We start from the raw sequence: 23,581 nt of genomic DNA, 5'->3' as shown, positions 1-23,581 counted from the left end.
CTTTATAGAGGATGAAAATGTTGAAATTTTGCAAGATGAAATATCGGCAGAGGAAACTGACATATTTCGCAACACTACCACATTAACAGTGTTGCTAAGAACAAAGTACCAGTTTCTGACAAAAGTGAAAGCAGTTTCATGAAGTGTGTGTGTGTATATATATATATATATATATATATATAATGTATGTAATAATGGCTCTCTTTCTGTAACAACTTTAAAAGTTTCTCAAATAGTAATGACGTACGTACTGGAAAATACAAGTAGCTACAAGTTCTTAAAGGAGGATCTTTTATACACTGAAGATCTATTTACATCAATTACTTCTTCTCATTTGAGTCACTTTTTAGTGTTGGCCACTGAGTTTTATAGAACAATCACCAGCTATGTTGCATTTACTCCACAGAAATATCCATAAAAGTATTACTTGCACGCATTTATTTCGGATCACGTTTTAGTACATAAAAGACTAGCATAATTGATGCTTGCACGTTCAGAGGGGTTGACTGTGAAAGATCGCTACCTGATAACTGCATATCGTTGAGAAAAGGAAATATTCAACATCTGAAAACTTAGAGGATTAATATTTAAAGATATTAGTGGAGAGGGGAATACCAGATTGAAATGTCAACTAGATTCTCGGTTTTACAAAGTTCGGAGTACACTAATGTTGAGGATACTTTGGTTGGATAGCATTAAAATCTCAGCAGACGAAAAATTGGGGTACGTGGAAATAACTACATAGAAATAAACCAAGGTTTGACCAAGAATGCACGCACTGAACCAGCAGAGAAGAGAACAGGCAAAACTGTGTTTGCTACGAAACTCGAACGACATAACTACACAAAATTTCGCTCACATCAGGTGGGAAGTTTCCAAAAGTTCTAGAACAAAGAAACGCGATATTTTTAAGGCTAAAATTAATAAACTTGAAAACAATAGAAAAAAAATGTCCGGGAAATGTGTAAGGACATCAACGAATATAAGGCAACCTCGTGCTTATATATTAAAGAAAATCGACGGAACAATTCACTCATACAAGTAGCAATATTGGGTAGATGGAAAGATTTCTTTGAAGATTTACTTTATACGCAGCCAAGAACTAATGTTTGTGGAGAAAGGGAAATGCACACAGTGAAACTGTATACCCCACAGCCTAAATGAAGAGAAATAGAAATCCCTATGAAGAAATAAATTTCCAGGTGTAGACGAAATCTCGGCTGAGTTTATTTTAGCTGGAGAAGATCCTTATCTGGATAAGAAGGAATTGCCACAAGATGAAAAGAATCATTGTTCCGATTCTCGAACTTTGTACAGTGTGCCCGTACAGTTGCGCAACCAAAAGTTGATTGCGTGATCTAAGAACGATAAAGACCTGAGACTTGAAACAACTAAGCATGTTTTATATAGATATTTTCAAGATCACGACCAATGCTGAAATTTGTAACGTTTTTGTGCAGTAACAAAGGAAATCACCGAAAGTGTAAAATAAAAAATGTGCAAAATGAAGAAAATCAATATTCAGTTGCAGAAAACTGATTTCTTGCGGGTGATTAATTCCTGTGTATATGTGCAGTATGTATCAACATTTATCCATTGGTGCGAAAATTTGACAAAGTTGATGCAGTGTTGCATTAAGTAACCTTTTTTACATGGCAAGTCCATAAAATGGGTGCTTTTTGACAAAAGCAGCCCTTGCCAACACTGTTGTAAAATTACTGCAACAGGTGTTTTAGGTTAATTAATGATATCGCAAATTTTTGCTTAAAAACTCATGTTATCAATTTTGTGCAAATTCTCATTGCTTATTAATTAACCTGCTGCAGTAATTTTACAACAACAGTGTTGGCCGGGGCAGCGTTTTTGTCAGAAAAAAACCCATTTTACGAAAACCATATCCACGAAGAAATTAAATGTTGACTGAATCGTGTTATTCAGTTTAAAATATTGTTTTCGCGAATTCTGTTCTGTTTTCACCGAAACCGGTTATCGGTTTTCAAAACCGGTTGTTTTTTAATTTGTTCTATTTCTGAGCAGAACAGCGTTTCATTGTTCTCCGGAAACCGAATGAGTTTCCACAGAAATAGTTTTCTGTATTTTCCAAAAGTTCACCGAAACAGGTTTCAGAAAACCTAACCTTTTTTGGGGGGGGAGGGGAGAAAACCGGTTTCGAAGGAAAACCGAACCGGTCTTTGGAGAAAAACCGAAATGTCGGTTTTTAGGGTTTCAGTTTTTCTAGAAACCGGTTTTGCCCATCCCTAATCGAAACATGGTTGCTTACTGAAAGGAAGAACGCAGACTGGAAGCATTTGATAAAATCCTGAGACGAATATTCGGACCCAAGAGGAAGGGAATGGGCAATGGCGAAATCATCGCAACTAGGAACTGAATAATTTATAGTTTACCAAACACTGTTAGCGGCATCAAGTCTAAGAGGCTTAAACGGGCAAGTCATGTAGGCAGACAAAGTAGGAAAGCTAATCGGAAAACTACCATTAGGAAGACCTAAGCGCAGATGGGAGGACAATATGAAGATGGATCTCGTAGAAATAGGAATACAAAGTAAAACATGATCCAGTTGGCCAAAGACAAGTCATTGAACCCCCAGGTTTTCTAGGCCATGGAGTCAATTTCGGATTGAAAAGCAGAAAAGTAGGACTTGTTAAAAATATGTCCTTTCCTCTTTTCCTACTAAAAGGTAGCAATAGTAAGAAAACTTTATTCTGTGAAAATAAAAATCTGAGTTTTACGTCCCACGGTTATGCCGGTTAGTCTAAAGGAGACTATGATGAGTAATGAATGAAATGGTGGAATGAAGAAAGTGGGAGGAAACGGGAGAGCCCCGAGAAAATCTACGCACACGGTGTTTGTCCACCACAAAGTTCACTTGGCGGGGGCTGGGATCGAACCCGGGACCCCAAGCACCAGAGGTGAACGCTCTACCACTGAGCCACCGTGGCCCCAACGCTAATGTAGAATGATTCAAGTCTGTCTATTTTAATCTGCGATGGTGATTTATACAAAATGAGTTTTAAATTAAGCAAGACAATGCATAAGCCTAACAGACACTTAAAAAGCGCTCAGGGATTCCGAAATATAAAGGCCATCCCAGGTTTATCAAAATATTTTTTTCGGAAAATACATAGTATGAACAATATGCGTATTTTCCATAAGACAGCATTGCAGATTTAACGGGATATTTTTGATTCATTCTACATTTGCATTATACATTAAGACTACTCTTTAGGCTCCGCCCCCAGACCCCCGCATTTACTCGATCTACGGCTTCGATCTCGCTATCAGTCTTTGCATCAAGAGTGAATTTCATACATCTACTCTTTACCTTTCCTCAATTTGGTCTAACTGGAGCTTCGCCCACTGACCCCCGCGTTTACTCGGCCTACGGTCTCGCACCTCTTAAATCCACAATTCTATAAAATTTCAAGTTTCTTTTTGTATTTCATCTAAGAGATAAGACTTTGTATCCCAAGAAAAAACGCCCATTTAAATAACATGGGAATTTCTTCCATCACCCTTTAGACCCCTTAGAAACTAAAAATATTAAATTTTGGCAATTTTCCTGTGGGTTAGTGCCGGAAAGCTACAATCATGCCTAATTTTAACTTTTCCCGTCAACCGGAAGTGCCTCTATTTTATGTCAGTTCATGTAGTTTTATACCAGGGATGCAAATAAAATTTTACTCGCCCAAGAAAAAAAGTTATTAGCCCACACCCCACAACAGAAATCATTTACTTGCCTTCGATATGATATTAAATACTCACCTGCACAGATAAACCACTCGCCCCGGGTGAGTGGTTATTTGCATCCCTGTTTTATACATAGTTTGGATCTCAATATAGAAAATTTGAACAGAGATACAACTCAGGAGATATAACACAAAAAATCAATTGCACAATCTATCTATTAAAATACTACAATAACAACAGAAACGCCTGAGCTCCAACCTCTAACATTTGATTTCAAATCTTTCATTTACGGTTATTTGTGATTTCACGTATAACAAAGACATATATATTTTACAGTATGTGTACTTTAAATATATCTTTTTCATAAAGAATAAATATATATCTTTTTCATAAAGTTTATTCTTTTAAATTACTGTTCTAAGCCTCTTTATTTTAATAGGCGTTCTCGAAAATTAATGCAAATGAATTGTACTGCCATCTTTGGAATTCTTTTAAACTATATGTTTGTGGATGTTTATATGTTTGTGGCTAATCTTTTCGACAAAGAGGCTCTGGAAAGATGACTTTCACTGATCGAATGCAAATTTTGCGTAGATTGTCCAGTTCTAATTGAATATTTAAAAACATGGCCATTATTTCTTTATTATATTTTTAAGGATACACTGGAAGTGTTGAAATTAAAAAAAAAAAAAAAAAAAAAAAAAAACCGAAGAACCATATCCTACGCATTATACATTTCAAGACCACATCATTGAATATAGGGATTGCGTTATGTCTCAGGCGTTTGTTTCATGGCCAAATAACAATGAAAAAGAAAGGATAACCATTTCTCCAATCTAAGATTAATCTATTTTTGGAGTGTTTTGCCCAATGAACACCATATATAACAGACATAATTGTGTATGTAATGTATTTGCGTATTACATACTGCATGCAAGAAGAAAGAAAACACTGGTGATACATGAATAAAACTCCAACCGGAAGTAGGCTCAAATCTTCCGAACGGTGTGAGATTTAGGAAAAAATCGAAAAAATCTCCCCTTTATGATACCCTTTGCCGATTTTTTTTAAAATTAAGACTTTTTTCACTTGTGTCTGTAAAGGGACATGTACAGATGATGTGAGGAATGAGGAGATTCATGCTCATATGCGAATGATGCGCTGTGGAGGGAGCGCAAGTTCAACTAGTCAGTTTTAAAGATCTTAAATTTACAGCTTAAAAGAGCTACTAAAAGATTAAAAAAAAAAAAAAAAAAACCGATAGAATTCAGAAATTCTGGTTAAATTCACGCCCCAAAGTAAATCGAAGTTTAGCTTCAGGTTCAAGGTCCGTAGAATCGTGACCTAGGATTCAATGTTCCTACCTACTGAATTCAGTTGCTTGAGTATGTAATAACCTTTTCTCATACATTTAACTGTTCTAATGATATACGAATTATGAATTTAGAATTACCTTGTAAGCAATGGCAGCATTGTTCACCAACACATCAATGCCTCCATGCTTCTCCTTCATAAAATCTCGGAAACGATTAATACTTTCCTGATCATCTACGTCTAACTGATGGAATTCTGGTTTCAAACCCAACTGAAAAAGTAAAACATTAATACGAATGAGAAATCAGGAAATCTTTTATAAATTTAAAAAACTAACGAAACGAAAGTTCAGAAAAGCATTAAGGATAAAATTTGTTGATTTAAATGCAAACATCAATGAAAATTATACCTTTAAAGAAATTTGATAGCGGGTAATAAAAATTTAATACTACTAACAAATTACAGCGAAAAATTACAACCTTCTAGAGTGAGATTAGTTTCATAGTGTGAAACTAGGATAGACTATATTATAGGAATTCAAACTGAAGCTGAAACAAATAGATTATCACTTCCAGTTGGAATAGAAGGATAAGAACAGATGAAACCTGTTCTTCAGACGCTGAATCCACATTAAAAAAGAAAAAAAGTTTCAAGTTATCTCTTATAATTTCTATGTAGGAACCAGCGTTATCGCATCGCAATTTGCAATGCAAAAACATGGAAATGCGATACAAATTGAAAAATGAATCGCAAATTGAGATGCATGTTTGCCAGCACGGAAGCTAAAATAAGGAGCAAGCTGAAGAAATACTAGTATTACTATTATTTCAAGAAGCTTTTCTTTAAAGGGTTGGTTGCTGCAAGAAAAATGTAACTCTGGGTTACAAAATAATTTTCCACAGCTTTTCCTTCCCTTTGTCAGTTTGTTGCTAGTGAGGTTTCCTTCAGATCTCAGGTTTCGGGTCATCCTATCCTTGTTTCTGAGTAATAAAGATGTTCCTTGAAGAAAGGGCACATTGGTAGCAGAGAAAATACGTTGAACTGTATTCGACCTAGCCGATATATGATGTACCATGAATGGGGCTTAAATTTGGTTGGTTAGTAAAACGCAGTAGTACAATAAATCACTGAAACAGTAACGACATTCTTCAGCTCCGAAAATATATTTTTTATATACTTGAAACCATACAATACAAAATGTGTATGGTGAACACTTCCTTTTACTAAGTATATTAGGTCGAATAGAATGTTCTGTGAAAATATTTGAGATTTGCAAGAAAGCAACAATAAATCACTTATATGAAACTGCTATAAAACAAAAATAAATAAAAATTACACACTGGTCTTTCACAAGTATCACGGGAGAAAAATAATACTTTAGGCCTAAGTCCCAATCACTTTGTATCACTTTTGGCACAAATAGATTGGTTGAGGTTTGGAAAGAGATCAAGCTTGCATAGCATTCCTCCCTGCCGATTTTGGGTGCCATGTCTCAGATTACGCAGTGTTCAGCAATACACATCTGCTGTAATTCTTTGTCCTAGTTTCAAGAAGTCCAGAAGAATCACACCCTTTTGATTCCAAACCACTGTTGCCATGATTTTGTGAACTGCTTGTGCTTTAATTCCTTCGCTTAGGGGTACCAGAGTGCCGCCATTGCGTTGACTGTTGCTTCGACTACCCAGTGGCGTACGATATCCGAAATCCCATCCTCTCCCCAGGCCATAAAAATCTCGTGCAGCGGAAATTCTTTAGTTTTTGTGAGCGTCCATAAGGATTTTTGCCCCCCTCCCATCTCGCATACAGCTTGTGATAATCCAACTTGTACCATAATCACAAGCAGTATTTTCGCAGATACAACTCTTTGGCGAGTTTCGTTGTGAATTGGTGATTGGATCGCACTTTCTTGTTAACGAGTTCCACGAAATCGTCTGTCTTAATACTATACGTTCCGCTACGCTCATCGTCATGAACATTTGAACGCTCTTCCAAAACTCCCCGCTCCATTTCCTAAGCTTCCCCTTATTTCTGTCGGTCCGTAAATGGTACACAATGAAATATCTCACTTCACCCATAGCGGGCCTTTTTTTTTTTTTTTTTTTTTAAATTTTATTTTTTTTTTTTTAAATTTTATTTTATTTACGGCAGCAGATCACCTCAATGCTACTCGCACGTGCACAACTTCATTCGGACGATTCTTTTTCTGTTGCACGAACAATATTAGGTATGCTTCTTCAGCCTCATTATTTTATATATATATCTATATATATTTACGACTTCCACTTGTCCCAATTGCTTACAGATGAAAGTCTTCCGGGTGGTGGACAAAATAGTCATGAAGATCATGGTGATTACGTTGAAAAACAAATGGGTCAATAACAGTATATACCGAAAACATCTGGTAGTGTTTTGTTGAAGATTAAAGACCTCTCGATTGATTGCTAAAAACAGCTTGCCGCTATCTCTTAACATTTTTGTTCTGATACCTGTCGACAGACTAATAGTACTTCCAACACTTATGTATAGCGTAGTTTGGAAATCTAATATTGGTAAGATATCACTTCACGTGTTTCCTGTGCATGCGATTCGATTTTTTTTTTTTTTTTTTTTTTTATGGCGCATCCCACCAAATACAAACAAAATTTTAGATAAAATTTCTTATACAGATGCTTGGTGTTGTAAAAAGCCTAAAAAATGTAAACAAAAATTACCTCTAGGAAATTTCATGCTATGAAATGAGAAAAAAAAAAGTCGAGATAATGGTTCGGAAAGGGAGGAAACATGCTAGAAAATTTTCTATTTACAACTGGAGGCAACATTTGACACATGGGTACAGTCGGAGGGGGTGTTTCCTTTTTTTATATAGAGCAAGTAAGAGAAAACGTCCCTAAAACTCCTAACGTGCTGATCACATGAAGTTCCATCTGACTTTTATAGGAAAAGGGGGAGGGGAAGTTTAGTTCTTGGAACGTATGCACCGTAGAAAGTGTGCCTTCTGAATTCCTTGAACAATCATTGGATATGTGATCAAATTAACCTGTCACAAAAACAGAAAACACGTGGAAAACTTGCTCTAGTATCGACAGTATTCACTAATGCCTGATAACATTGGTTATAAATGCCACCAATAAATTTTTCTCATTGTACAGGAGGAGTAGCATTGGATTTCCGAGTAGGCAAACGAGGCAAGCTGACTAGGGCCACAAAAGAAAGAAAAAAAAATCAACGTCTGCAGTCTTTATTGCAAATTATTATTGAAAATTTTACGTTGTTTGCTTTGGTACGTTTCATCATTACTCTGAAATGAATTTAACATTAATGTGTCAAAACTTAGCAGTTTAAAATACTGGTCAAAGTGTTGCGTGACATCTAACACTGCTGATCTCAAAGATGGATATTTTTATATATTATAAAGTAAATGTACTGCAAAGGAGTGTGGCTAAAACAAAACTATCAGAGATATGCTAGGACTATTTCATTAGTGGACAGCTTCTCACGGAGTGGATGTAGTGGCAGGTGACGGGGGTTTCCGGCTCCAAATTGTTTAGTATCGCAAGATGTCTAAAATCCGCTACTGAGAATGAATTATTATGAAGCAAAGCAATAAAATTTAGATTTCTGATTTAACTGAAGTGAAATAATGCTGTATTAACGTAGTAAGAATCTAATTCTTTGAGCGAACAGACCAATATATGCATTTCAAATAAAGGACAAATGAGTAAGTAAAGATTCGAAGCCCAAAGTTTTCGAATACAACAATGAACTGACTAGTTCTGAACCAATGATATTTGTTTCACAATTTCATATATTAATTTTTCTTGTGTAATTTTACAACAATTTATGTGAAATCTTCAATATTTTAATTCTACTACTATTCTTCAGATCGGTCTATGATAACCAATCTTTTGTCGAGGTTCCCGATGGACTTAGTTCAGATTATTATTATTATTATTATTATTATTATTATTATTATTAAGATTCAAAAACATTTCTATCAATGAGAACTTTGTGTAGACAATCTTCGAGTCACAAGAAACTTCTCAATATTAGTATTAGTGCAGCACAAATTTTCACATCACAATAAAGACATTGGATCATGGAAACTATTTTAGTTTAATGCCCAGGTAAAGTTATGGTAAGATTAAATGAGATGCTGGTGAACTAAATGGTGGAATGAAGAAGGCGGAAAGGGGGGAACCCGAGAAAACCAACGCGTACGGTAACTGTCCACCATAAAGCCCACTTGGAAGAGTAGAAACTGTGCTCAATTTATCTTAGTTTAAAGCAGTGGAAAAAATGATTTAAAAAAAAAAAAAAAAAATCATCTTTGTTGATTTCTTGATTTAAATCTTCCTCCTCGTATAATACAAGTCGCGAACTGAAGAAAAAATATTAGCAGTTAGTATTAAATGTTAATTACGCCATTTAAGTGAAAGTATTGGAATTTAATTTTGAAGTAATCCCCAAACGTTAACCTATTTCAATCGAATCCCAAACAGTTTAAGCATAAAGGAAAAAGTACAGCAACATTTATCAACAAGACACTTTTTCCACAAAAGTTACTGATATTTGGCAGTCATAAAAAAATCGCAACTAACTTGCGACACGAAATACATATAAAATACAAAAATTTCGCCTAAAATTATATAATTAAAAAAAAAGTTTCGGAGAGAGTATCCTCTAAATAGCCCCTATCTAGGAACAAACGCGGATACAAAAGAAATTTTAGTGTTACATGTCCATGGTGACTTCCCCATTGAAATAGTCAAAAATTTATAAAACTTATGTTACGAAGAAAGCAAGATTGCTCCGTTACCCATTCAAAATGGGATTTTCCTTAACCATCCCTTGCATGATATTCATACTGTGCTATGCATACATTTGAATCTCATTGTATTATGATTATTTTCCATAATCGAAATAACAGAACAGAAACGAGATTTTACTTACTTTTACTTCAAATTAATTTATTTCGGAACTTGATTTAAATCAAAGATTTTTATTTAAAAATCAAATGATTTATGTCTTAATTTAAATCAATCCACCCTGGTTTAAAGGACAGTTAAAAGTGAACCTTTTTAATTCGTTAATATGTAATTCATATGTAATATGTAATACATATGTAATACATATTCGTTAATGTATGAATTATCATTAAGTAACTATTAAACAGAAGATATTTCGCTACATACTACAGATAGCCCTACATACCTCATTAAGTTTCGCTACTGCCGCCTTGCCCCTTCCAATATCTCGTGCAGTTAAATACACAATACCATCAAATTTCTCACAAAGGCCTTTAACAATAGCATAGCCAATACCCTTATTACCACCGGTTACCTGAAAAAGACAATGCAAATTCGTTTGAACATAATACTAGAGGATAGCTTCGGTACATACATTTTTACACCAAAATTCCACTCTTTGCACTTCTACGTAAACTACATTAGCATCAACTGAAAACTCAGAACTTCACATATAATCGCGAATATAATTTCAGTACTTAAATGTCTCCTTTCTGTGTTTTGTTGGAACAATTCAATGGAATATATTCTAATATTTAATAACTGAATAATAATAAAGAAAATTGATTGGTTGGTTTAGGTTTAATGATGACGTCAGTATCGAGACTGTCTTAGTCACAATCAAGACGACTGTCGTAAATAACGTTTAAAAAACATTAAAATATTATAAAAATACTGCTGCAAAAAGAGAAGTAAAATATAAGAAATGAGAATAAATATGTAACAATAAATATCAAAAATAGAACAATATCAATAGACACTATCAATAGAGAAAATATATAATAATAAATAATGAAAGAACTATAAAAGAAAGTATAGTAACAATAAACACGAGCAAAAGACGAACAAAAATTCAGAACACAAGCAAAAGAGTTGCAAGTGTGTTACAAGTTGCACAAAAGAGAAGACACGCTCAACAATAGCAATATCATTTGCTCAATGCACGATCACCTGTAAGCGACAGTCCATGACGCGCTCTGAGTTTGGAGTATTCACGACATTCGACAATGTGCTGAATACTCAGAGAAACAATACACTCCTCACAATACGGACGATTAAAACCATGCAACAAATAACAGGAGAGAGAGTATCTGATACGTAAAGGCTTTAGGAACACCATCTCGACAAGAGCGAGCGAATATGTGCAATTCTCCATAGTGTGGCTCAGCTGCGTGAAGTTTATTCTCATTTGCCTGGTCCCGATCTGCTTGCCAATTAGAGCGCATCAAGGTAATGAGATTGGAGGAAGACTATGCTCCAATCCAACCTCGGTCAAGATGGCGTGTTTGGCAGCTGTCTCAGCACGTTCGTATCCCTGAATGCAATCATGAACGGGCACCTTGCAGACAATGGCGACAACGACGTTGCTGTAGCTGATGGCATTTCTTAAGAATGTCTTGAGTGAGAGCGTCCTTCTGAAGACATTCTGTAGGCTCAACTACGCTCTGAGAATCCGTGCAAATCAGCACACGATGTAACAAAAGCGTAACCGCAAGGTCGAGGGCAAGCTTAATTGCAGTTAATTCTGCAGTATGTACTGAAAACAGACGATGCAAACTAAATTCAGCTGACTTCGTCGGTGACAAAGCAACAGCCAACAGAATTCCCATTCTTAGATCAGTCCGTATAAAACATCAAAATCTGCGTACTGCTTTAATAATGCTGCAAAGTCCTGCTGGTACCGTGTGCTGTTCCGAATGCAAAGCCAAGCATAAGCCAAACTTGTGTACGAAGTAGCCATGGGGATACAGCACAGAACCGAACCAGAGAGAGCCACACAGTCATCGGAGAAAACCCTCACGCACAGATGTAGCACAAAAACGTACAGCCCAGCACGGAGACAAAGTCTACCGTGCTCAGGAATACAACGCACATACGTAAAATAATTGAGGAAGAATCTCACGACGATACGTTAACGATGGTTTGCTATCTTCCACAAAGACTGGTACCAAGATTAGTACGGAAGGCGCTATTAGCTAGTCGAACACCCAACTGATGGACTGTGCCAAGTAATAACTAAAATCAAGCCGGCTACATTCGAGACATAATACTGTACAGTAACACCATTCCTCTGCAGCTGATTAGTGATCTAAGCGATCATGCGCAGCAGGTTTTACAGAGAAGTACCCTTCCCCAACCTAGAGGACCAGTAGCTATTGCAATTAAGAATAACTGAATGATGTGTTGTGGTTATTCCCGTCGCCGGGGACAATTTGATCGAGCACGTACTAAATTCGTTATGAATGACCCTAATCGTCACCCATCCACCCCCTACAATGGTATTCTGTTCTGAAGATCTCTTGATGAATACATATTTTAAGACAATTCAAAAACCAGATGCACTAAGAAACACGATTGAAGAAAGTAAGTATAATCACATTAAAGGACAATCTCGATCCATTAAGCTTATCTTTTGGAATATATTTTCGGAGGCAGGTTTATTTTGGGTTTTATCCAGGAAATTCCACTGGGTACTTTTGGGCTGGGAAAAATCCCAGAAATTCTGGTATGTATGTAGCAAGGTTGTTGAAATTTTCCTCAGCTCAAAAACCCTGTTATCTGGAAGGGTAAATCCACATAAAAATAACATCACTCCAACAAAAAATCCACCTCTAAAAATATATCTACTTCAAAACTGATTGAAATAATAACCTTAATGTGTTCATATTTACTGACTTATATCGTATTTCTTACTACGTGCCTAAATTCAGGAGTCGTTTAAAACACGTACTTATCAAGAGATCACCACCTGAACAGAATACAATTGGAAACATTTCCTTAGGAATCATGCATAAAGAATTTTGATTGCGCTCGATCAAGTTCACGGTAACAGTGTTCAACTGCAATCTATTGTATAAAAATGAAAAGGATCTCGTTTATGATCACGGGGAAACAGTTTAAAATTAATTTTCGGATGTGGTTATCACGTAACTTGAACTAGGTTTCTATCATATCACCTTGATTAAAATTAACATCCTACGGGAGGGTAAGCAAAGAAAATCTATGCGAAAAATTTAAGATCTCACGATCCTGCTAACTTAGAAAGATTAAACAACTTGTTATATACAGGGCGTCCCAAGAGGAAGGGGCAATACTTTGGGAAATGGTACAGGGTGTTTTTCACCCAAAAAGCTGTGATTCCTAGCGGCTACAAAATTTGAATAATAGTGTAATAATTCGGTTTCGGGTTCTCCAAAAACCGACTTTCTCCGAAACCGGTTTGGTCTTTCACGGGATCCGGTTTCGGTTTTCCTCAAAACCGGTTCCGGTTTGTCTTCCAAAATTCATCCTATTTCAAACCAGAACAGGGTCTCGTTCTCCGGAAACTGATTTCCTTTCCACAGAAATAGCTTTATGCGTTTTCCAATAGTTTTCAGGTGAAAATCGCACTGGTATTTGGAGAAAACCGAAATATCAGTCTTTCTAGAAACTAGTTTCCAGTTTTGCCCATCCCTGGTAAATACACAGCTAACAAAGTATAAATTTTGTTCAACAACGCCTTTCTTTTTGTTTCAAGTTGCATAGTCTAGTATAACAATGGCGGACCATAGACTTAGTTGTAGCAGAAGATCTCATTGGTAACTTGGTTCATTAAATTACACTCTTGTTGATATCCAACGATGATTCCGACTGGAGAATCATTCTGCATGGGCACCATCTACCAAGTCTATATAGCGTTAGGTTGACCAGTTCAATAAGACTTCGAAGAGGGGGATCCAGATCAACTGTGCGTACAGAACAGCGTATTGCAGTAGTGCGAGCATCTATTGTGAATAGCCCGACTAAAAAATCTGCGACGTTTGTCAGCAGAAAACAATGTCCGTAACATCATATTGGAGTATTCTGCGAAAAGACCTGCAAATGTTGTCTTGGAGATGCTTTCAAAATTAACAGAACATGGAATAATTGGACCTTTCTTTGATGGCTATGTCACATCAGAAAATTATTTGGAAATGCTTGAGTATTACCTCTATCCTAGTTTTCGTCGTAAAAGGTCCACTTCGTCGACATTGGTTCCAGCAGGCGGGAGCTAAACCGCATACAAGAGAAGCTGTCCTTAATTTCCTTGACACAAAATTCCATAACCGCATGAACTCTAATCGCTATCCATTGTTTTTAGGAACAGGTTTACAGTGACCTCCATGAAGCCCAGATATTAACCCTTGTGATTTTTTAATAGGGTTACCTCAAACAGGAGGTATTCAAGCTTAAACCTCGATTTTTAAATAAATTAAGAGTAAATATTGAGCAATGTAGGGCAGCAGCTAGTCACGTCACCCTTAGTAAGGGTTTTGATAAGATGTGCATCAGGGTCAGAGGGAAGTGTCCAATCAGGATGAACACTTGGAACATGTGTTACATTAAACTTTAGTCTCATTTATCATACTGTGTAAATTTCTCTCACTATGGTCATCAAAAATGCGTTGTTGCACTTCAAAATCACGGCTTTTTCACTGAAACACACCGTAGTATGAGTCATTCTAAGCAAAAAAAAAAAAAAAAATCATATGAACATAGGTGCTAATCTCAACGGTTTGAGAGCTACAGGTTGTGAACCATTGTTTACCTTGTAACTATTTTACAGAGGTAAGACATAGCGGATTTGAAAGGTGATGGAATGACCTTTTCAATGGTATGCAGCAGGGTTGGCTGGTTTAAACCAGCTGGTTTTTTCAAAAAAAAAAACCAACTGGTTTAAACCAAAAACCAAAAAAATGTTCGTAAAAGTGTAAGTGTTTGTAAAAATCTTGATGAATACATTTGGGGGTTATCACGTTTCACTCCCGTATATTATTCGTATTATCTTCAGACCTAAATTCCCCACTCATTACTCAAAAAGATTATACTACAAAAGCAACTTCTTTTTAAATAAGTTTATAAATATTTATTTTGTGATTTTTTGTACTTATTATTGTCATGTAATTACAATCGAAGAAAAATTCTAAATATTGTTTCGTTTCAATGTTTACTATTGATAAAATACATCGAAAATGCCGTACTTTTCTTTTGTGTGTGTGGGGGGGGGGGGGTCATACAGACCCCACGAGAGGCATTTAGTGAAATAAGTATCTTTGGTATCTATTTATGTATAAATGAGTGAGCCAAAGTGGACTCAAATAATTCGTATCTATCTTTATTTTTTTTTCTGATTGATATGCAGATTAAGTCGGTGTATTTCTTTAATTTGGACCAATAAAAGTCGTTGTTAACTAACTTGAACTAAATTAGTTCTTCTGTACTCCGTAGTACTTTGAAATTGTTCATATGTAATTCTGTGTAATTGTTTCACTTGTGCAACTGTATCTTTTTGTCCTTCTCAAATGACTCTTGACAGTTATATTAAGAAGCATGTAAAGATCAGTACAACGTATTTTTTTTTTTTTTTTTTTTTATCAGGATTCGTTCGTGAGTGAGTCGGCAGACGTATCGCATTTGTGGCCAATTAGTCCTGGTTCCGAGTTCAATTTCTCTCGGATGTAACTCGAGAAGCGGTTTTTATTCCGCTTTAAGCTTATGTGACCCCTTTCAGCATAACCCGGTTGTTGCATAATAACATCAAGGCGAAACAAACTTATTTCTGTCCATATATGAATATATAGAGCAAATTAATTAAACCATAAAAATCTGGTTTAAACCAAAAAAAAAAAACCTGGTTTAAACCAAAAAAACCTGTTTTTTTGGTTTTTTTTAATAAAAACCATGCTTTTTGCCAACCCTGGTATGCAGCATGTGGCAGTGTTGTCTTCGAAAGAGAAGCTATTGAGGGAAATTTGAGAAAGTTAAGGTTATTTAAAGATTGATTGATTGATTGATTTTGAGTTTTACGTCCCGTTCAGCAGCGAGGCTATATGAGACGTGGACCTACTGATTAACGTGGAATCCGAACCACATGAGCTCCCGCCGGGAATCGAACCCGGGTCTCCCACGCCAAAGGCGCGTACGCTAACCGCTTAGCCACGGAGGAGCTCAGGTTATTTAAAGAAATTGGTTGATAACCCTGATTCCAAAATATCCCTCAATAACTTCTCTTCTAAAGATACCACTGCCACATATTGCAAATCACTGGAAAAGTCATTTCATCACCTTTCAAATCCATTATGTACCACCTCTGTAGAATTAGTCAGCCGGCCAAGCCCCGGAAATGTCAATAGAAAATGAACCGATGGCATTTGCGTGTTAGCAACAGGCATCCACCGTAGAGCCATAGTACCCAAAATGGCGGACTCCAAATTCTTATCCTACACAAGAACTTCCTTATTTTGCGGTGGATCTTCAATATTTTGGCACCAAACCTAGGGTTTTCGGGGGCGAGCTATTCGCTCATACCACTGGTTCCTATATGTAGGTTTTCAAAATGGCGGAAAACAAGATGGTGGACGCGATACATGTTTAAAAATTCTTTCTAATGCATTTTTAATATTGTCATGTGAAATATCACTTTTTATACGCAGGAAGCTTGTTTCTACGAACTATTTAATTCTGAATATCTTTAAAATGGCGGAAAACAAGATGGTTGAATAATAATAATAATAATAATAAAGTAATACCCGTAGCTCGAATGGGACCCCTATACTAGAAGAAGACGGACTAAGTTCTCTGGCGTTAATCCGACCCTGAACATAGTTGTAGTTTGTCCTATATAATTAATAGTACCTATGTAATTATTAAATATATTAATTAATATAATTAATATAACTTAATTTAGAAATACAATTCTTGTTAAAATGCCACTTTTCGACGATCAAGAGTTATTATTTTATTTGCTCAACCGATGTCACTGTATTCGCCTAAAAAAATATAGCCTATAAATTGATCGAGAGGATAACTGGAAGCTACAAGTTGAGGCACTAGAAGAAATTGTGCCATGGCTAAGTGTATATGACCATACTCATTATGGCAGATTTGCTCCAATTTACTTGGTTCAGTTGAAAACACTAGATCAAACATTTCCGGAAGTACACCATGAATTCATTAAAAGGCAATTTTGTCGCCAAACGGACAAAAAATGCTTTCAATCAAGTACCGTTTGACCAAGCTACCGAGTGGATTAACAAATTATGTAAATTAGCAAACTGTGTCATTGGTATCACACGAACTGACACGGCAAGAGAGGTTTTGCATAACCTGGACTGAAAGATCTCGCATTTCGGACGAAACAAGGAAAATGTTTGGTATTGAAGTTGATGGTTCTATCACAACGCGCAAAGATTCTCAAGTCTCAAGATTACACCGCGATGAGGAAGATGTTCAAAGTCTAGTTGAACAGTTTAAGAGATTTAACATGTTCTCCATGTGTAAGAATGTTCCGCATCCTCCGGAGCGTGCAGATGAAGAAAATGTTATTGACCCACAAATGCTCGTTAGTTTATCGACAAATGACATAGCATTACCTGAAGTTCAAGAACATCTCCTGTCTGCAAAACAGCGAAGGGAAAACCTGGGAAAAACATTCTTGACTGAGAGGTTAATAAAACAAACAGTGCCATTCCTTTCGACTATAAAGAGACAGAATTCTCTAACATTTGCATCACTGTAGAAAGTAGTTGTTACCACTCCACAAAATGAAAAGAAATGAATAAAGTTTGAAAGACAGCTGATACAACGTTTATTCTGTGCACAACAAGCAGGACGGGAAGTGTAACTGGAGGATATCCTTTCACAAACTATCACCCGTTCCACTTTCCTTGGCAAAGAACGATGGATCGATGAACTTCACCCCCAAGTCGACTTTGATAGACATACTAACAATAAACATTTCAGCCACAACACCAGTTTCTGATATTTCTACTTGTTTAATCATAGATGGCCATGCTTTGATGCATTGTGTTGGCAAACCTTCAGACTGCAAGACATTCAACGATTATGGAGAAAAAAATTCAGCTATAGTTTTCTCGTACGTATCTGCAGAGGTTAAAAGAATTGTAATAACATTTGACAGTTACCGACCATGATCGATTAAGAATCACACTAGAAGGAAAAGAGATGATAAAAGAAAAAGACCTATAAGAAAAATCATTGGCGATGGGAACACTCCACTTCCAGTTTCATGGGATCAGTATGTTGGTCTCAATAGCAACAAGGCTTACCTTGCATCCTTTCTTGCAAACCAATTACTTCAACTAGCATGTCAACACTTGCCAGAAAGCTGCGAAGTGATAACTTGTGCTTCTCGTGATAAAGTTCTCAAATTTGAAAGGGGAACTATGGCATCTGGTGTCTAATCACGAGGAAGCAGACACACTAATGATACTGCATGAACAAGAAGCTATTCGAGATAGTGAAATTGAACAGGTGATAATGATGAGCAGGGACACTGATGTATTAGTTATGTTAATTCATTTCTTCGGCGAATCCTCCAAGAAGGTTTGGATGGCGGGAGGAACATCCAGAGATCGGAAATTCTTCAATATCAATGCTATTTCTGCGAATCTGAACAAGACTGAGGGAAAATCTGGTGGGTTTTCATTCAGTAACGGGCTGCGATACGACGTCATCCTTTACCGGCCATGGAAAAAAGAGCTCCTGGAAAATATTTATTCAATACCCACATCTAGAAGGTGTCGGACGTGATGGATCAATGAAAGGCGTGGAGGAATTCATCTGTAGACTTTACTCTGCATCCGATCCATTTGGAGGCATCGACCGTGTTCGATACGAACAGTTTCTAGAAGGCAAGAAACAGTTGGAACATCTTCCACCTACAAAAGATGCTCTTAAACTTCATTTCATTCGGTCAAACTATCAGGCTAAAATATGGTTGCAAGCAAATACTGCCATCATGGATATTGAGAATCCCGAGGAAACTGGAGGATGGAGAAAGGATGATTCTAATCTCAAGGTTGTCTGGCATGCGTAGTTTTGGTTTCGTGCGGATGTAAGAAAAAGTGCCATCTGCCGTCTTGCAAATGCAGGCGTTCAACTCCACTACAACTATGCTTGCCTACATGCGGGTGCAATGGTGTTGGTTGCCTTAATCCAACGGGCAAGAATTAATAGGAACAAGGAAATTTGTTTCACATTGTATTGCATCTAAGAAACTTGTCTGTTGCGATAACATGAAGTGGTAAGTGGACATATAATTTGTACAAAAATTGTTGTTGTTCCTACACTTTAGTCAATATTGTTTTGATATTACAAAACTGTATAAGAGTCATCCGAGAATGTGACTGCTATGACAAATTCAAACAAAAGTGCATAATTTGATTTAAAACCTTGTGTGTAAGACCTTGTCTCCTCTTAATCCATAATTTTACGATTTTTTCTTTCATTGAAGAAGCAAGACGTTTGAAGTGTTCATCCGAGAATGGTCATCGATGACGAAGGTTTAAGTTTATTATATATATATATAAAATGTGTGTGTTTGCGTGAAAGAGAGAGAAAGTATTTAAGGATGGACGATATCTCACCCCACTTTGAAACACTTGGAATTAAATTCGATTCTTGAATCACCGCGAAACCTCGTTTAATACTATAGAAAGTCGATCGGAAAACGAACAGTAATTTCATGCCCGAAATTCTGTTCAACATTTTTGAAAACTCTTAGAGTGTAACAAATTAGTTTTCAAAAATACTGAAAAATATACTGGTAAATAGGACATTTCCCTGCAGATTACGAATGTCTTGTCAGCCCTTTTGATTTGTGTTCCCGTCAAAATTCAGCCTGGCATCCGGCAAGGTATGTTACAGGGACCTAAGTATCATGGCATTACGGTGAATGCCTCCGTCTAATTCAATTCTTTGGAATCTTACGATAAAATAAAAATGAAGAGAAATGTACAATCTAGAAAATCGGAAGTTTTGAAAACATGTCAGACTATAAAACTTAAGATGGCTCTTTATGCATACACATTACGATTCAACCATCTTGTTTTCCGCCATTTTAAAGATATTCAGAATTAAATAGTTTGTAGAAACAAGCTTCCTGCGTATAAAAAGTGATATTTCACATGACAATATTAAAAATACATTAAAGAGAATTTTTTTTACATGTATCGCGTCCACCATCTTGTTTTCCGCCATTTTGAAAACCTACAGAGGAACCAGTGGTGTGAGCAAATAGCTCGCCCCCGAAAACCCTAGGTTTGGTGCCAAAATATTGAAGATCCACCGCAAAATAAGGAAGTTCTTGTGTAGGATAAGAATTTGGAGTCTGCCATTTTGGGTACTTTCCCCCCAAAATTCAGCCCGGCATCCGGCAAGGCGTGTTACAGGGGCCTATGTACTATAACTCTACGGTAGATGCCTGTTGCTAATACGCAAATGCCATCGGTTGACAAGTACCGATAAAGTGGCCGGTCACTAAATAACTACAGGGTGAGTAATAATAAAGAAAAAAAAATGGTTCACAATCTGTAGCTCTCAAACCGTTGAGATTAAAGCCTACATGTTCATATGGATTTTATTGCTTAGAATCACCCATACTACCATTTCCCAAAATATTGCCCCTTCCTCCTGGGACACCCTGTATAAGTTTCTCATTAAAAATAAGTGAACACTTGTTCCAACGATTTTGAAACTCATTCAAAGGAAAGGAACACTGGTATTTCCTAAGTTTCCTATGAGTAAACGATCAACAGTACAAGTAAACTTCGAGAAATAGCTTCCTACCTTAATCTGGATATCTATCATCTTACTTTGATTCAAGGCGCATCCTAATGGAAGTAGATGTTGGGAAGATAAAACCCATTGTATGAAAATAAAAGTGGGCCTAAAGAGAAGGAAGCAGCATATTGTGATCGCGGCACGGGGAACAGTTTGAAATTAGTTTTGAACATTGCTAGTACCAATCTCAGGATAGGACATTATCGCGTAACTGCTGAAAGAGCGTATGCTAAGATCGGTAGTTCAAAATTTACGTAAAAGATAGAACATTTTATGGAGATTTTCTTATTGCACTTTTAGCGATTTAAGTATCCCAGCCAGAGTTTGAAAAAACCCAGGTTTCTGAAAAAGCCCAACCCACCTGGGTCCATATGGGTTTTTTCGGGTTTTATTGGTTTTTTCGGGTTTAATTGGGTTTCATCAAAATATTTCAATGTCTTTGGGGTAAAAGTGTTAAAATGTGATTTATATTTCAAGACTCATTGTCACAACTTGCAACAATTTTCTATTCACTGCTGTTTTGAAAAAATGGCCGCCATTTTGAAATTTTACGTCGGATTATCGCCAAAATATATACTGCTAATTTGGAGTATCTCGTGCTTCTACTCTAAAAATTTCGACTTAAAAGACCAATTGCGCTTTGTAGCGTGCGCACCCGCTATTTTGAAAAAAATTGTCATCATTCTGAAATTTGTGTAGATTTTGGCGGCATACCAACGTAAAAAGACCGGAAATGATTCCCTGTACTATGTGTGGCACAAGCAGACGAACGAAGAAATGCAAATTGAATCACCCCAGAAGCCTCATTGACGTTTTCCAAATATGAACAACAAATATATTAATTTAACAGCGTAAAATAAATATTTTTTCATTGTTGAAGTTCACTTTCGATACCTTGTGGTTCAATTACAGGAATGTCCTAAGCACTTGTTGCAAGAGGGATCTTTCCAGAAAGTTAATTTAAGACCATTAAGAAAGATATAATTCATATTTTATAAAATAAACTAGCCTTTGACTAGCTGGGGGCTCTGCCCCCAGACCCCCCCGAGTTTGCTCGGCCTACGGCCTCGCACTTTTTACCGCCCTTTGCATCAACAGTGAATTTCGTGAACTTGCTCTTCATATTTCCTCAATCTGCCCATCCGGGGGCTTCGCCCCCCACGCATTGTCTTTGCTCGGCCTACGGTCTCGCATCCCTTGAACCCACAATTCTATCACTTCCTTTCCTATTTCAACTATTTAAAAGATAAGATTTCGTATCCCAAGAAAACTTCCATTTAAATGACAAGGGAATTTCTTCATCACCCTTTAGACCCCTAAAAATGTTTAAAATATTCACTTTTGGCTATTTTCCTATCGGTTAGTCCTGGAATGCTATAATAATGCCAAATTTCATCATTCTAATCATGCCGGAAGGGCCTAAACATTTTGGGGTGTAGAAGACGTCCCACATAAATAACATGGGAAAGATTTTTCAGTTCCTCATAAAACCACTCTACGGTTGGAAATTTTTATTTCTGATGTTTCACTTAGGTAACGCTTACAAAAACGTACAAGCATACCGAATTTCAAGATTTTATTCCAATTCTAAGTACCTAAAACATGAGATAAGATTTTTTTTTTTTTTAAAAAAAAAAAAGGTCTATTTAAATAACATTGGGAAATTCTTCATCCAATCTTTAGACCCCCCTCAAAATTAAAAACTATTCACTTTTGGCAATTTTGCTTTGGGTTTGTCCCGAAAAGCTACAATCATGTCAAATTTAACCACTGTAGCCCTACAGGAAGTGCTCAATAATTTGGGGTGTATAAGGTGTTCCATATAAATAACATGGGAAAGATTTCAGTTCCCTATAAAACCACTCTAAAGTTGGATTTTTAAATTTTTACTGATTTACTTAGGTTCTGCTAAGAAAACGTACAAGCATACCGAACACAAACAAACTATTTGCTGAGCAAAACAATATATTCACATAAAAAACTACATGTTTTTTATGTGAATATATTGTTTTGCTCAGCAAATAGTTTGTGTTTAAGTATATACAAAGCAAAGCTTCTACTTATGAAGCATACCGAATTTTAAGTTTGTATTCCAACTCTTAAGTACCTAAAACATGAGATTATAGGCCCAAAAAAAGGCCCATTTAAATAACATGGGAAAATTTTTCATCCCCTCTTTAGACCCCCTAAAATTAAAAATATTCACTTTTAGCAATTTTTCTGTCGGTTAGTTCCGGAAAGCTACCATCATGCCCAATTTAATCATTGTAGCCCTACAGGAAGTGCTCAATAATTTATGTCAGCTCATGTAGTTTTATATATAGTTAGGATGTTTCTGAATGTCTTAAATATCTCCCAGCATAAAATGAATAGTTTTATTGTTGAGGTATTCAGTTCCGATGCTTTGTGCGTTCAATTGGGGGAATTTCCCGAGAACTTCCTTCGGGACCTTTTTTCCTCCTCCCTCGAAAATGCAGCTCCCTTTACTGTACATCGAAACTTCCACTATTATGAAGTTCGAATTCAGCACTTGAAATAGTAAGGGGTACGTAGTTTTCGGAACTCTGAGCATCGAGCTTCTTAATTTTGACGAATTTTTATGCTTTTGTTGGTGTTGATTCTACAGAATGCTTATTTGAAGAGTACATACAAATAACTGCACTAAACTACTGTTGTTGGAAAACTAAATTTTACTGAAGAATACTTGTGTTACCATCAAAGGTAAGAAATAATACTAATAGTTTTATTAATGCAGTACATGTTTACTGGTAGTACCGGCATCTATGGCTTTAAATGCGTCAAACGTATGAGGGACAACGTCCCTCTGCGTCGCCGAATTGGCGAGCACACGATTCACGGAAAGTATTTTCTAAAATATAAAATTGCATTTTTTTCTTCCTTCAAATAGGCTATAAGCATAATCCATACATTAA

The 23,581-nt window shown here is 36.4% G+C and overlaps 1 protein-coding gene across 2 annotated transcripts in view; it reads right to left on the bottom strand.

The window, feature by feature from the left end:
• LOC145671295 (carbonyl reductase [NADPH] 1-like) overlaps window positions 1–23,581 on the bottom strand; it is a 212,240-nt gene that overhangs the window by 178,859 nt on the left and 9,800 nt on the right. For both annotated transcript variants that reach the window (XM_081740262.1, XM_081740261.1), the window contains exons 2-3: window positions 10,234–10,362; window positions 5,162–5,293 (exon numbers count right to left, since the gene is read on the bottom strand). In XM_081740262.1, the coding sequence (XP_081596388.1) occupies window positions 5,162–5,293; window positions 10,234–10,362 (261 nt within the window). The remainder of the gene's footprint in view (window positions 1–5,161; window positions 5,294–10,233; window positions 10,363–23,581) is intronic.

Source organism: Thermobia domestica, chromosome 15 (genome assembly GCF_964235325.1).
Source record: "Thermobia domestica chromosome 15, izTheDome1.hap1.1, whole genome shotgun sequence".
Classification (NCBI taxonomy): Eukaryota; Metazoa; Arthropoda; class Insecta; order Zygentoma; family Lepismatidae; genus Thermobia; species Thermobia domestica.
Note: the sequence above shows the minus strand (reverse complement) of the source record. Positions and strands in the feature narration are given on the sequence as shown.